The sequence below is a fragment of the Procambarus clarkii genome, chromosome 75 (genome assembly GCF_040958095.1).
Source record: "Procambarus clarkii isolate CNS0578487 chromosome 75, FALCON_Pclarkii_2.0, whole genome shotgun sequence".
Classification (NCBI taxonomy): Eukaryota; Metazoa; Arthropoda; class Malacostraca; order Decapoda; family Cambaridae; genus Procambarus; species Procambarus clarkii.
Window position 1 is genome coordinate 16244473 of NC_091224.1, and position 16022 is coordinate 16260494.

At 41.1% G+C, this 16022-nt stretch overlaps 1 protein-coding gene and 1 long non-coding RNA gene across 2 annotated transcripts; both read left to right on the top strand.

Annotated features, from left to right (window-relative positions):
* Positions 1–848: 848 nt before the first annotated feature.
* On the top strand, positions 849–2467 carry LOC138356880 (uncharacterized). Its single transcript, XR_011224663.1, has 2 exons — positions 849–1275; positions 1665–2467. It is a non-coding gene; the product is annotated as an uncharacterized lncRNA (long non-coding RNA).
* A 187-nt stretch (positions 2468–2654) lies between these two features.
* On the top strand, positions 2655–7790 carry LOC138356879 (uncharacterized). The gene is made up of 2 exons (XM_069313233.1): positions 2655–6663; positions 7053–7790. Exon 1 carries the CDS (start codon positions 2981–2983, stop codon positions 5918–5920), a length of 2940 nt encoding a protein of 979 aa, XP_069169334.1. The 5' UTR covers positions 2655–2980; the 3' UTR covers positions 5921–6663; positions 7053–7790.
* The last annotated feature ends 8232 nt before the right edge of the window (positions 7791–16022 follow it).

Genomic DNA, 16022 nt, shown 5'->3' on the forward strand with positions numbered 1-16022 from the left:
AAGCAAAGGTGAGAAGCAGGAGGGAGTGGAGGAAGTACAGAAGACAAAGGACAGAGGACAACAGGATTAGATGTAACAGAGCTAGGAATGATTACATTAACATAAGACGAGTGTCGGAAAGAAATTATGAGAATGATATTGCAGTCAAAGCGAAAAAACAACCTAAATTACTACATAGCCATATAAGAAGGAAGATGTCGGTAAATGACCAATTGACAAGATTGAGGAAAACAGAAGGGGCATATACAGAAAGTGACAAGGAAATCTGCGAGGTACTGAATGCAAAATTCCATGGAGTGTTCACAACCGAGCCTGAGCAGCTCCCATTGTTAGAAGCGATTAACCTAGATGAAAGATTATCAGATATAGAGGTGACAGCAGAGGAGGTAATGAAACAGTTGACAACACTGGATGCAAATAAAGCTGTTGGACCAGACAACGTATCACCGTGGATACTTAAAGAGGCAGCGCAGGCTCTCAGCGTGCCTCTGGCAATGATCTTTAATGAGTCACTTATGTCGGGAGAATTGCCCAGTTGCTGGAAGGAGGCAAATGTCGTACCGATTTTCAAGAAAGGTGATAGGCAGGAGGCATTTAACTACAGACCCGTATCACTGACAAGCATCCCCTGCAAAATACTTGAAAGAATAATTAGGCTAAGACTTGTTGAGCACCTGGAGAGCATTGGGTTTGTAAACAAGCACCAACATGGGTTCTGGACAGGAAAATCATGCCTAACAAACCTTTTAGAATTCTATGATAAAGTAACAAGGATAAGTGTTATGATCTCAGCCTACAGGAGAAACGAGTCTCCCTCCTTGAGAGTTATTCGTCAAGCCTGACCTGATTAGAAGGTCTAGCGAATATTGAAGTGATAACGCATAGGTAAAATGGCTGGTTGGATATGTATAACAGTTTGAGATCATGGGCAATGAAGAAGAAAACAGATAAATGACTGGCTAGGAGATGTGGACATTTTGCTGGAGGCGTGAGGCTCGCTTCCGGAGGACCTTGACCTCACTTGAGTGCCAGACATCGCAGGGGGAAGCCGCGCTCCGTTTGAGCTCCCGCCAGAAGGGAACCCCTAGTGATATATCTCGAAGAGAAGAGAAGTGTGCGGACGTACCAGCTGTGGAATCGAGCTGGGAACGTTGTGGTCTCAAGTCCTGGTCGACGAGCAGATATTAAATCGCCCAGAAGCATTATTGTGGTCTGTGTGGAGCGCCCTGACCAGACGCCGTCAGAGGAAAAGCGCCCTCGATCAGTTAATCTGTGGTAAGCACGATATACGCCAGTTCATAGTGATCGCTTGTAGTTTGGTCGTGTGCCCAGCGACAGTAGCGATGTTTATTTATAAGTTAGACATGTTTTAATAAGGCAGAAAGCCTGAAATAGGAGAGTGAAGAGGGAGGAACACGGAGCGACGTCCGTCCTCTCTGAGCGCTGGCGGACGACTGAGAGAGCCTGGCTCAGGATGGAGGAAGACCCTCCCAGCGAGTGAGGACCGCCGCCAGGCGAGGTGGAGTATGGACCCGCCCAAAACGGGGGAGTCCACTCTCACTGTATGTAGAGGACAGATAGAGGTTTGAGGCAAGCATATTGTGTGGTTATTTTTGTTTATGTGTTAAAGGGGAACATTTTATTGGAACGTCGATGGGTTGCAGGTTTGTCTTTGGGGAAGAAGTTGCTGAGAACTTCGAAGCCAGCAGATGATGTAGCTGATGAGACTCCAAGGTAGTGGAGCAGAGGACCTTGAGCTGTGAGGAGAAGCAGCAGTGAAGAGGAGTGTCACGTGCTTCTGTAGAGGTGGTGTAGCAGCCAAGAGAGCTGTGGAAGAACCTAACAGAAGGGTGAAGCACCGTAGTTGCACAAGGAAACTTCATGATAGCAGCCGGGAGGAGCTGCAGAGGATCCTGGTAGTGAAGCCCGGAAGAACCTAAGGATATTAGGGTTGTGAACTTCCAGAGGTGGAAGGGGAAGTTCTGGTGGATTACTAGTAGGGAGTTGATAGTGTTTGGTTGTCAGTAGCGTGCAAGACGCAGTGAGAGGTGAGTGACTGTTTGCATTCTTATGTCAAGGAGTGTTTTATACTGAAGTTTAGAGTTACAGTCGTAGGCTGGATTACCTACGGATGTATGCGTTCCAGGACTGACAGTGATTGATGGATCATTGTTGTGTATCAATGAACATTTATACTGATATATGTGATTGCATTCAAATGCTGATTTTCTATATATATATTATCTTGCTGATGGGGCAACAGTGTATGTAGGCTTGACCAACTTGAGGAGGTTAATAGTATCAGGTGGTGAACCAGGAGAGAGGATACCACTTGATAAGCTGATAATAGAGTTCTGATGGTATTGGAATGCAACCTGATTGTGATATTATAGAGTATAGGATTCATTATTATTATATGTGTGTATGTATCGTGTATGTGCTTTGTCCAGTAAATGTATCCCAATTTGCTGGTGTTTGCCCTTGTCCTAGTGAGGCTTCCCAGGAGGTAGTAAAGAAGGAGAGAGAGAGAGAAAGAACCAAGAACCACTGCCGTGGACAGGGTAAAAGGTAATACTAATAAGTCAAAAAGGGGATTGAGGAGATCATATCACCTAAGGAGAGAGTGGGGAGTCACAGCGGCTCGAGTGGGTGTGTGCACGTGACAACGAGGCTAAATGTTGGAGCCGCATCCCCTAAACGTGTGACGTTGAGCCCCTCTCCAAGAGCCAGAAGCGCCAAGGGTGATCTCCTAGTATAAGCACTCTACCGAGTTGTGGGTTGGGTTGTCCGTAGAGAAGGATCAACGACGACAACACCAACCAACCCACGAGTCTATAATAAATTGGGGGCCTGTGTCCGGGAGAGTGAACTGACACACCCACACCCTGTCCAAGAGTGGATTTGTACACCCTTGCTGAAATAGATAAACTGTGTGACCGCAGGTGTATACTCTCTCTCTTGGGAAGACTCACAGGACAAGATGGATAAGGTGCAAGCGTTTGTGGAGTCAGGCAAGCCTGAGGACTTGGAAGGTTGCACGAGGGATCAATTGAAACAAATAGCAGAAAAATGTGGCATCAGGTTGAAAGCATCTAAAGTAGCTGGGATGAAGGATGAGATCCTTAGACAGTTAAGAGCCAAAAATGAAGCGGCAGAGCAAGGAGCCCAAAAAGGAGCTGAAAGTGGAAAGGAGGATGATGGGCAGGATGAAGTGAGATCCCAGGGATCGAGTAGGAGCAGCAAGAGTAGCCGCAGCAGTAGGAATAGCCGAAATAGGAGCTTGGAGAGATTCCAGTTAGAGCTCCAGATCCAACAACAGCGTGAGGAGAGACAGTTCCAGCTGGAAAAGATGAGATTGGAACTCCAGATGAAAAATGAAGCCGAGAAGGAGAAAGAGAAAACCAGACTGGAAATAGAAAAAGAGAAAGCAAGACTAGAGGTGGAGAAAGAAAAAGAGAAAGCAAGACTAGAGGTCGAAAAAGAAAAAGCCCAGGTCGAAAAAGAAAAAGAGAGAACAAAACAAATGCAGATAGAAGCGAATAGAACCTTGGCTGAACAAAGGATTGAACATGGGTTGCCAGAGAGCACCACCCAGGTATCACACCCACCAGATGTTAGGGTTAGGGAGAAGGACATTCCCTTGTTTGTGCCCGAAGAGGCAGAGAGCTTCTTCGAGCATTTTGAGAAAGTAGCCAGTATCAAGGAGTGGCCACAGGAGGAATGGGCCCAGCTGGTCCAGTTAAGATTGACCGGTGCTGCCAGGGAGGCGTACACCCAATTGTCACTGGAAGAGTGCCAGGATTACGCCACAGTAAAGAGCAGCATATTGCGCTCGTTTCAGTTAACCTCAGAGGCTTATAGGAAGCGCTTCAGAGAAATGATCAAAGTTGGAGCATGTACGTTTGCTGAGACAGCAAGAGATCTGGAAAGACGATTCCAGAAGTGGATTGAGGCTGCTGGAGTTGGATCTTACGCTGACCTGAAGCAACTGATGGTCATGGAGAAGTTCTTGGAGATGATGCATCCCGAAACAAAGTTCAAGATCCAAGAAGCAGGGATAATGGAGGTGAAAGATGCCGCAGATAGGGCGGATATGATTACTGAAGCGTACAATAGCTTGAGGGAGAACAGAGTGAGAAGCGAGGCGAGACGCAGCAATAGCAGACCCAGTGGAGTCTGGGGAGGAAGAAATTATGAAAGACCCAGAAGAGTCTGGGGTGAGAAAAATTTTGATAAATGGGCAGATAAAAGTAAGTACCCTAAAACTCAGAAGAGTAGGTCGCGCACTTCGTCTGAAAGTGAAGATGGAGGAGCCAAACGAGAAACTAATCGTTATCCAGGGAATCAAGAGTCCAGTAAAGCTCCACAGAGTGCGAGTAGTACGTCTGGCCCGAGGAACTCCAATACGAGTGGGCAGAGTCAGAGCTACTCTGGTACCTATAGGAGAGATTTTTCACAGATGAGATGTTACCAATGTAACGGATTGGGTCACGTGATGCGAGATTGTCGGCAGGGCAAGAGAGTTGTGACCCTGGCCATGTGTGACCCCCGAGGTAAATATACTAATGTGTTCCGAGACAAACCACAGAGAGCGAACTTAGTGAACGAGAGGTATAGGCCGTTCATGAGCAAAGGTTGGATCAGTATAGGAGGCCAACCTGAGGTAGAAGTTGGTATCTTAAGAGATACCGGAGCTAATCAGAGCTTGATTGCGAGAAGCCTGGTTGGGAATGATCGACGGTTAGCTGGCAGTGGGAAGATGAAAGTATATGGGTTATTGTCGGAGAGTGACATGCCCGTTTGTACTGTCCAGCTAAGGTCGGAATATGTGTCGGCAGAGGTGATGTTGGGAGTGTGCCCCGACATACCTATTCCAGGAGTCCAAGTGATCCTAGGGAATGACTTGTGTGGGACAAAGGTGTTGACAAGAGTCATGGCGGAGACTGTGCCAGAGGAGTGCCCAGAAGGCCACTGCACGGGTGGGACACCTGAGAGTGTGAACCTGACTGACATCCGAGGAGATGAGTCAGGAGACCGCCAAGCCATTGAAAACCCTGTCTCGGTAAGGACGAAGGCAGAGGTGGCCGACAAGGAAGACGCTGGAGAAGATGAGACAGTGTCAATTAAACCGGTAGAAGATATTGATGTAGATATAGCATGGCTGTTTGATGAAGGTCCAGCCCAGAAAAATGAAGTCTCGGTGAGGTCAAAAGTGAAGATGGCCCAGCCGAAGAAGAATACTGTGGAGAGAGTTGACCTGAGTAAAGCCCAGACTGCTGAAATTAAGGGTCGGAAGGTGAATGCAACTGTGCTGAGTAGGAATGAGGAAAGATGTGGACAGACTGAGGACGGAAGTAGAACGTCAAGTTGTCCACGAGCACAGAGGCATCTGGATAGTAGAGTTAAGTTGTTTGAGGTGTCAGGAGTTGACATGTTTCACAGAAAACCTGAAGAAAAGATAGTGAAGAAGAGTAGTAACCGAGAAAGTGAAAGGAGAAGAGACAGTATGTGTGGAGAGATGCTTACGAGCACTCTAGGAGAGGTAAAGCGACATGTACGGTCGAGTGCTGTTGGTTGTAGTACAGTGCCCGAAGAAACTTTTAGGGAACGAAGAAGAGTTGAAGGAGAAGAAATGGAGTTGTATAGAGGTGAGAAGTACAGGAAGAAGATGATGATGCAAGCATGGAGGAATAGAAGAAAGCCGAGGACTCGATGTAAGTCAAACAGGATGAGGTCTCGGATAAATGAGACGAAAGGGAGGATAGTCGGTGAAGACGAGGGAGTGAAGTATGATGACAGGAGACGAAAGTATAACGGCAGTAGATGGAAGTGTGAAGACGACAGAGGAGGTACAGACAGTAGATGTCTGACTCTGGACGTGAAGAGAAGAAGACGAGGAAACGGAGGGTGGAGACAGTAAGTAGAGTGGACCGATGGAGTACAGGCGTCCAAGGAGGACAGCCTAGCTAAGAGGTGTCAGAGAAGTCAAATCGTTTGTGAGAAGATCATATTTCTGGAGAGTTGTGAGCCAGATGTTGCAAGGTGCAACGAATTAATTGTAGACTCCTAAGAGAGTATATGGGGTGAAGAACGAGACAGTGTGGTGGCGGATGTATTATCCCGAGCTTTGCCACTAGAATAACTCTCAAAAATAAGGGGAGGGGAGTGTTATGATCTCAGCCTACAGGAGAAACGAGTCTCCCTCCTTGAGAGTTATTCGTCAAGCCTGACCTGATTAGAAGGTCTAGCGAATATTGAAGTGATAACGCATAGGTAAAATGGCTGGTTGGATATGTATAACAGTTTGAGATCATGGGCAATGAAGAAGAAAACAGATAAATGACTGGCTAGGAGATGTGGACATTTTGCTGGAGGCGTGAGGCTCGCTTCCGGAGGACCTTGACCTCACTTGAGTGCCAGACATCGCAGGGGGAAGCCGCGCTCCGTTTGAGCTCCCGCCAGAAGGGAACCCCTAGTGATATATCTCGAAGAGAAGAGAAGTGTGCGGACGTACCAGCTGTGGAATCGAGCTGGGAACGTTGTGGTCTCAAGTCCTGGTCGACGAGCAGATATTAAATCGCCCAGAAGCATTATTGTGGTCTGTGTGGAGCGCCCTGACCAGACGCCGTCAGAGGAAAAGCGCCCTCGATCAGTTAATCTGTGGTAAGCACGATATACGCCAGTTCATAGTGATCGCTTGTAGTTTGGTCGTGTGCCCAGCGACAGTAGCGATGTTTATTTATAAGTTAGACATGTTTTAATAAGGCAGAAAGCCTGAAATAGGAGAGTGAAGAGGGAGGAACACGGAGCGACGTCCGTCCTCTCTGAGCGCTGGCGGACGACTGAGGGAGCCTGGCTCAGGATGGAGGAAGACCCTCCCAGCGAGTGAGGACCGCCGCCAGGCGAGGTGGAGTATGGACCCGCCCAAAACGGGGGAGTCCACTCTCACTGTATGTAGAGGACAGATAGAGGTTTGAGGCAAGCATATTGTGTGGTTATTTTTGTTTATGTGTTAAAGGGGAACATTTTATTGGAACGTCGATGGGTTGCAGGTTTGTCTTTGGGGAAGAAGTTGCTGAGAACTTCGAAGCCAGCAGATGATGTAGCTGATGAGACTCCAAGGTAGTGGAGCAGAGGACCTTGAGCTGTGAGGAGAAGCAGCAGTGAAGAGGAGTGTCACGTGCTTCTGTAGAGGTGGTGTAGCAGCCAAGAGAGCTGTGGAAGAACCTAACAGAAGGGTGAAGCACCGTAGTTGCACAAGGAAACTTCATGATAGCAGCCGGGAGGAGCTGCAGAGGATCCTGGTAGTGAAGCCCGGAAGAACCTAAGGATATTAGGGTTGTGAACTTCCAGAGGTGGAAGGGGAAGTTCTGGTGGATTACTAGTAGGGAGTTGATAGTGTTTGGTTGTCAGTAGCGTGCAAGACGCAGTGAGAGGTGAGTGACTGTTTGCATTCTTATGTCAAGGAGTGTTTTATACTGAAGTTTAGAGTTACAGTCGTAGGCTGGATTACCTACGGATGTATGCGTTCCAGGACTGACAGTGATTGATGGATCATTGTTGTGTATCAATGAACATTTATACTGATATATGTGATTGCATTCAAATGCTGATTTTCTATATATATATTATCTTGCTGATGGGGCAACAGTGTATGTAGGCTTGACCAACTTGAGGAGGTTAATAGTATCAGGTGGTGAACCAGGAGAGAGGATACCACTTGATAAGCTGATAATAGAGTTCTGATGGTATTGGAATGCAACCTGATTGTGATATTATAGAGTATAGGATTCATTATTATTATATGTGTGTATGTATCGTGTATGTGCTTTGTCCAGTAAATGAATCCCAATTTGCTGGTGTTTGCCCTTGTCCTAGTGAGGCTTCCCAGGAGGTAGTAAAGAAGGAGAGAGAGAGAGAAAGAACCAAGAACCACTGCCGTGGACAGGGTAAAAGGTAATACTAATAAGTCAAAAAGGGGATTGAGGAGATCATATCACCTAAGGAGAGAGTGGGGAGTCACAGCGGCTCGAGTGGGTGTGTGCACGTGACAACGAGGCTAAATGTTGGAGCCGCATCCCCTAAACGTGTGACGTTGAGCCCCTCTCCAAGAGCCAGAAGCGCCAAGGGTGATCTCCTAGTATAAGCACTCTACCGAGTTGTGGGTTGGGTTGTCCGTAGAGAAGGATCAACGACGACAACACCAACCAACCCACGAGTCTATAATATAAGGCAGGACAGAGAAGGCTGGGCAGACTGCATATTTCTTGACTGCCAAAAGGCCTTTGATACAGTACCGCACATGAGACTGCTATACAAACTTGAGAGGCAGGCAGGAGTAAGCGGAAAGGCCCTAGTATGGGTGAAGAACTACCTAACAGGAAGGAGCCAGAGGGTAATGGTAAGGGGCGAGAAGTCGGACTGGCGAACAGTAACAAGTGGAGTACCTCAAGGATCGGTGCTGGGACCAATCCTCTTTCTAATTTACGTAAATGATATGTTTACAGGAGTGGAATCATACATGTCAATGTTTGCGGATGACGCAAAATTAATGAGAAGAGTAGTGACAGACGAGGATTGTAGGATCCTCCAAGAGGACTTAAACAGGTTGCAGAGATGGTCAGGGAAATGGTTACTGGAGTTTAACACCAGTAAATGTAAAGTTATGGAAATGGAATCAGGTGATAGGAGACCAAAGGGACAGTACACAATGAAGGGGAACAGCCTACCTGTAACGATTCGAGAAAGAGACCTGGGAGTGGATGTGACACCTAATCTAACTCCTGAGGCACATATAAATAGGATAACGACAGCAGCGTACTCTACACTGGCGAAAATTAGAACTTCATTCAGAAACCTAAATGAGGAGGCATTTAGGGCGCTTTACACTGCCTACGTGAGACCCGTCTTAGAGTATGCCGCGCCATCATGGAGCCCCCACGTGAAGAAACACAAAGAAACTGGAGAAGGTTCAGAGATTTGCGACGAGGCTTGTCCCAGAGTTACGAGGGATGGGATATGAAGAGCGTCTGAAGGAACTGAACCTTACGACACTAGAGAAAAGAAGGGAGAGAGGAGATATGATAGGGACATATAAAATACTCAGAGGAATTGACAAAGTGGAAATAGATGAAATGTTCACACGTAATAATAACAGAACGAGGGGACATGGCTGGAAACTGGAAACTCAGATGAGTCACAGAGATGTTAGGAAGTTTTCTTTTAGCGCGAGAGTAGTGGAAAAATGGAATGCACTTGGGGAACAGGTTGTGGAAGCAAATACTATTCATACTTTTAAAACTAGGTATGATAAGGAAATGGGACAGGAGTCATTGCTGTAAACAACCGATAGCCGGAAAGGCGGGATCCAAGAGTCAATGCTCGATCCTGCAAGCACAAATACGTGAGTACAAATATGTGAGTACACACACACACACACACACACACACACACACACACACACACACACACACACACACACACACACACACACACACACACACACACACACACACACACACTCAAAGGGGTTAACCAGGATAGTTCGGGTGACATCTTCACTACTCACTATCTTCAGCACTGTAACTATCTTAACCACATAACCTGCAACCTTCCACACTATCTGGGATAAGACCATCCTGCATACTACACTCGACCATCCTCAACACTACACTCGACCATCCTCAACACTACACTCGACCATCCTCAACACTACACTCGACCATCCTCAACACTACACTCGACCATCCTCAACACTACACTCGACCATCCTCAACGCTACACTCGACCATTCTCAACACTACACTCGACCATCAACACTACACTCAACCATCCTCAACACTACACTCGACCATCCTCAACACTACACTCGACCATCAACACTACACTCGACCATCATCAACACTACACTCAACCATCATCAACACTACACACAACCATCCTCAACACTACACTCAACCATCATCAACACTACACTCAACCATCCTCAACACTACACTCGACCATCAACACTACACTCGACCATCCTCAACACTACACTCGACCATCATCAACACTACACTCAACCATCATCAACACTACACACAACCATCATCAACACTACACTCAACCATCATCAACACTACACTCAACCATCCTCAACACTACACACAACCATCCTCAACACTACACTCAACCATCCTCAACGCAACACTCGACCATCCTCAACACTACACTCGACCATCAACACTACACTCGACCATCCTCAACACTTCATTTCCCTTCTCTTCACATCCTCTCCCTCCCTCGTCTTCCCTCCCCCTCCAACCCCTTCCTAACCTTCCTCTCTCCCTGTTTATTATCTACCTCCCTCCCTCTCTCTCTTAACTTTCATCTCCTCCATTTTCCTCACCTCCCTTCCCCCCCCCTCACCCCCTTCTCCCTAATCTGCCCCCTCGCCCTTCCCATGAAAAAAAATATTGTTTTCATTAATGTATATAGAAGGTGTTGTCTTTCTTTCCCCTCTCTACCCTCTTTCTTCCCTCTTTCTGCCTCCTCTCCCCCCTCTTTCTCCCTCCCCTCTTTCTCCCTCCCTCCCCTCTTTCTCCCTCTTTCTCCCTCTTTTTCCCTCTCTCCCCCTCATTCTCCCCTCTCTCTCCCCTCTCCCTTCTTTCTCCCTCCTCCCTCTCTCCCCCATAACAATATCTGAGTGAACAAGCCACTAACCTCTCCCTATGAAGGTTGGTCTGAGGGTGGTGTTCTTGGGACAGTATTTTCCCCTAACTAAATTCTGGATCATCCAGTATATTTACTAAGCTTATTGGGTCACTCTCCTAGTCAGGCAGATTGAGCCCCTAGCGAGCCTTCTCCTCCGACTGACGACAAGATGGAGACCTTGGACCAGTATTACACCTACAAGAGGGGAAACGAACCACAGTAAACAGTAGCCACAAAAACGAGCCACAACGAGCCACAAAAACAGTAGCCACAGTTTTTCGACAAAAAATCGTCGAATTTAGCAATATTTTGACGTTTATCAATACTCTTTTCCTCTATGTGATTTAAACAAAATATCATCGAATTAGGCCATATTTTGCCGTTTTTCCACGTTTTTGTAAATTTTCAGTTTATTGGTATTAATTCATTAAATATACGATAAATATTGATTAGAATTTTAGAAATGATTAGAAATGATTAGAAATTAACCTTAAACACTTCATTTTCAATCATCTATTTGTTTCTCGTTAAAATGCTGAGTAAGATATTGAAAAGGGGAGAAGTTCTGTTTTTATTGCATATATCGACGTTTCAGCTGGATTAGAGCGGTTTTACGTGTACATCTTCCATCGGTAATATAAACGGAAAATCAGAAACATTTTAGTTAATTCAAATGAAAACACATTGATTTTCATCATTTGTATTGGAAACAACATTGTCATGTCTTTTCTTGCATCTAAATATTACGAAACCTCGCTTTATGATTGAAGTTAAAATCCTCAAATTTGGTATAATAGTGACTTTTTTCACGTTTTTCATGTAGTTTGATATTACGTAAATATATTCATTTTTACCAATATTTCGATACTATTTCTTGTAGTATCACGATACGTGATTTGGGCTTCAAATCTCAGAATTTCGCATAATATTGCATTTTAAGCACGTTTTCTTGCATTTTGTTTCGTACGAAAATTCATTAAATTTAGCAATATTTTCACGTTTATCATACTCTCTTCCTTTATGTGATTTGAACAAAATATAATCGAATTAGTCAATATTTTGCTGTTTTTCCACGTTTTTGTGAATTTTCAGTATATTGTTATTAATTCAATATATATACGATAAATATGACGCAAACACATAATTGATTAGAAATTACCTTAAACACTTCATTTTCAATCAACTATTTGCTTCTCGTTAAAATACTGAGTAAGATATTGAAACGGGAGAAGTTCTGTTTTTATTGCATATATCGACGTTTCAGCTGGATTAGAGCGGTTTTACGTGTACATCTTCTATCGGCAATATAAACGGAAAATCAGGAACATTTTAGTTAATTCTAATGAAAACACATTTATTTTTATCATTTGGATTGGAAGCATAAAATGCTTTTCGCATTGTCATATCTCTTTTCTTGGATCTAAATAATACGAAACCTCGCTTTATGATTTGAAGTTAAAATCCTCAAATATGGTATAATAGTGACTTTTTTCACGTTTTTCATGTAGTGTGATTTTACGTAAATATATTCGTTTTTACCAATATTTCGATTCTACTTCATGTTTTCTCACGATATGTGATTTGGCCTTCATATCTCAGAATTTCGCAAATTTTGCATTTTTAAGCAAGTTTCTTGCATTTTGTTTTATACTAAAAATCGTCGAATTTAGCAATATTTTGAAGTTTATCAATCCTCTTTTCCTTTATGTGATTTAAACAAAATATCATCGAATTAGGCAATATTTTGCCGTTTTTCCACGTTTTTGTAAATTTTCAGTTTATTGGTATTAATTCATTAAATATACGATAAATATTGATTAGAATTTTAGAAATGATTAGAAGTGATTAGAAATGAACCTTAAACACTTCATTTTCAATCATCTATTTGTTTCTCGTTAAAATACTGAGTAAGATATTGAAAAGGGGAGAAGTTCTGTTTTTATTGCATATTTCGACGTTTCAGCTGGATTAGAGCGGTTTTACGTGTACATCTTCCATCGGTAATATAAACGGAAAATCAGGAACATTTTAGTTAATTCAAATGAAAACACATTGATTTTCATCATTTGTATTGGTAACAACATTGTCATGTCTTTTCTTGGATCTAAATATTACGAAACCTCGCTTTATGATTCGAAGTTAAAATCCTCAAATTTGGTATAATAGTGACTTTTTTCACGTTTTTCATGTAAATTGATATTACGTAAATATATTCATTTTTACCAATATTTCGATACTATTTCTTGTAGTATCACGATACGTGATTTGGGCTTCAAATCTCAGAATTTCGCATAATATTGCATTTTAAGCACGTTTTCTTGCATTTTGTTTCGTACGAAAAATCATTAAATTTAGCAATATTTTCACGTTTATCATACTCTTTTCCTTTATGTGATTTAAACAAAATATCATCGAATTAGGCAATATTTTGCTGTTTTTCCACGTTTTTGTGAATTTTAAGTTTATTGTTATTAATTCAATATACATACGATAAATATGACGCAAATACATAATTGATCAGAAATTAACCTTAAACACTTCATTTTCAATCAACTATTTGTTTCTCGTTAAAATACTGAGTAAGATATTGAAACGGGAGAAGTTCTGTTTTTATTGCATATATCGACGTTTCAGCTGGATTAGAGCGGTTTTACGTGTACATCTTCCATCGGCAATATAAACGGAAAATCAGGAACATTTTAGTTAATTCTAATGAAAACACATTGATTTTTATCATTTGTATTGGAAACAACATTGTCATATGTCTTTTCTTGGATCTAAATAATACGAAACCTTGCTCCTCAAATATGGTAAAATAGTGACTTTTTCACGTTTTTCATATAGTGTGATTTTACGTAAATATATTCATTTTTACCAATATTTCGATACTACTTCATGTTTTCTCACGATATGTGATTTGGCCTTCATATCTCAGAATTTCGCAAATTTTGCATTTTTAAGCAAGTTTCTTGCATTTTGTTTTGTACTAAAAATCTTCGAATTTAGCAATATTTTGACGTTTATGATCCCATTTTCCTTTATGGGATTTAAACAAAATATCATCGAATTAGGCAATATTTTGCTGTTTTTCCACTTTTTTGTGAATTTTCAGTTTATTGGTATCAATTCATTAAATATACGATAAAAATGATGCAAACACATAGTTAATTAGATAATAACCTTAAATACTTCATTTTCAATCATCTATTTGTTTCTCGTTAAAATACTGAGTAAGATATTGAAAAGGGGAGAAGTTCTGTTTTTATTGCATATATCGACGTTTCAGCTTGATTAGAGCGGTTTTACGTGTACATCTTCCATCGGTAATATAAACGGAAAATCAGGAATATTTTAGTTAATTCTAATGAAAACACATTGATTTTCATCATTTGTATTGAAAACAACATTGTCATATGTCTTTTCTTGGATCTAAATATTACGAAACCTCGTTTTATGATTCGAAGTTAAAATCCTCAAATTTGGTATAATAGTGACTTTTTTCACGTTTTTCATGTAGTTTGATATTACGTAAATATATTCATTTTTCACCAATATTTCGATACTATTTCATTTAGTATCACGATATGTGATTTGGCCTTCAAATTTTAGAATTTCACATAATATTGCATTTTAAGCAAGTTTTCTTGCATTTTGTTTCGTACTAAAAATCATCGAATTTAGTAGTATTTTCACGTTTATCATCCCCCTTTTCCTATATGTGATATAAACAAAATATCATCGAATTAGTCAATATTTTGCTGTTTTTCCATGTTTTTGTGAATTTTCAGTTTATTGTTATTAATTCAATATATATACGATAAAAATGACGCAAACATATAATTGATTAGAAATTACCTTAAACACTTCATTTTCAATCAACTATTTGCTTCTCGTTAAAATACTGAGTAAGATATTGAAAGGGGAGAAGTTCTGTTTTTATTGCATATATCGACGTTTCAGCTGGATTAGAGCGGTTTTACGTGTATATCTTCCATCGGCAATAGAAACGGAAAATCAGGAACATTTTAGTTAATTCTAATGAAAACATTTATTTTTATCATTTGGATTGGAATCATAAAATGTGTTTCGCATTGTCATATCTCTTTTCTTGGATCTAAATAATACGAAACCTCGCTCTATGATTTGAAGTTAAAATCCTCAAATATGGTAAAATAGTGACTTTACACGTTTTTCATGTAGTGTGATTTTACGTAAATATATTCGTTTTTATCAATATTTCGACTCTACTTTATGTTTTCTCACGATATGTGATTTGGCCTTCATATCTGAGAATTTCGCACATTTTGCATTTTTAAGCAAGTTTCTTGCATTTTGCTTTGTACTAAAAATCGTGGAATTTGGCAATATTTTGACGTTTATCAATCCCTTTTTTCTTTATGTGATTTAAACAAAATATCATCGAATTAGCCAATATTTTGCTGTTTTTCCACGTTTTTGTGAATTTTCAGTTTATTGTTATTAATACATTAAATATACGATAAAAATGATGCAAATACTTAAATACTTCATTTTCAATCATCTATTTGTTTCTCGTTAAAATACTGAGTAAGATATTGAAAAGGGGAGAAGTTCGGTTTTTATTGCATATATCGACGTTTCAGCCGGAATAGAGCGATTTTACGTGTACATCTTCCATCGGTAATATAAACGGAAAATCAGGAACATTTTAGTAAATTCTAATGAAAACACATTGATTTTTATCAATTGTATTGGAAACAACATTGTCATATGTCTTTTCTTGGATCAAAATAATCATCGAGCGAAGTTAAAATCCTCAAATTTGGTATAATAGTGACTTTTTTCACGCTTTTCATGTAGTTTGTTATTACGTAAATATATTCATTTTTACTAATATTTCGATACTATTTCATGTAGTATCACGATACGTGATTTGGCCTTCAAATCTCAGAATTTTGCATAATATTGCATTTTAAGCAAGTTTTGTTGCATTTTGTTTTGTACGAAAAATCATCGAATTTAGCAAAATTTTTACGTTTATCATCCCTTTTTCCTTTATGTGATTTAAACAAAATATCAGCGAATTAGGCAATATTTTGCTGTTTTTCCACGTTTTTGTGAATTTTCAATTTATTGTTATTAATACATTAAATATACGATAAAAATGATGAAAATACATAATTGATTAGAAATTACTCTTAAATACTTCATTTTCAATCATCTATTTGTTTCTCGTTAAAATACGGAGTAAGATATTGAAAAGGGGAGAAGTTCTGTTTTTATTGCATATATCGACGTTTCAGCTGGATTAGAGCGGTTTTACGTGTATATCTTCCATCGGTAATATA

Coding starts and splice junctions, on each gene's coding strand:
- LOC138356879 (XM_069313233.1), top strand. CDS start 2,981: ATGGATAAGGTGCAAGCGTTTGTGGAGTCAGGCAAGCCTGAGGACTTG.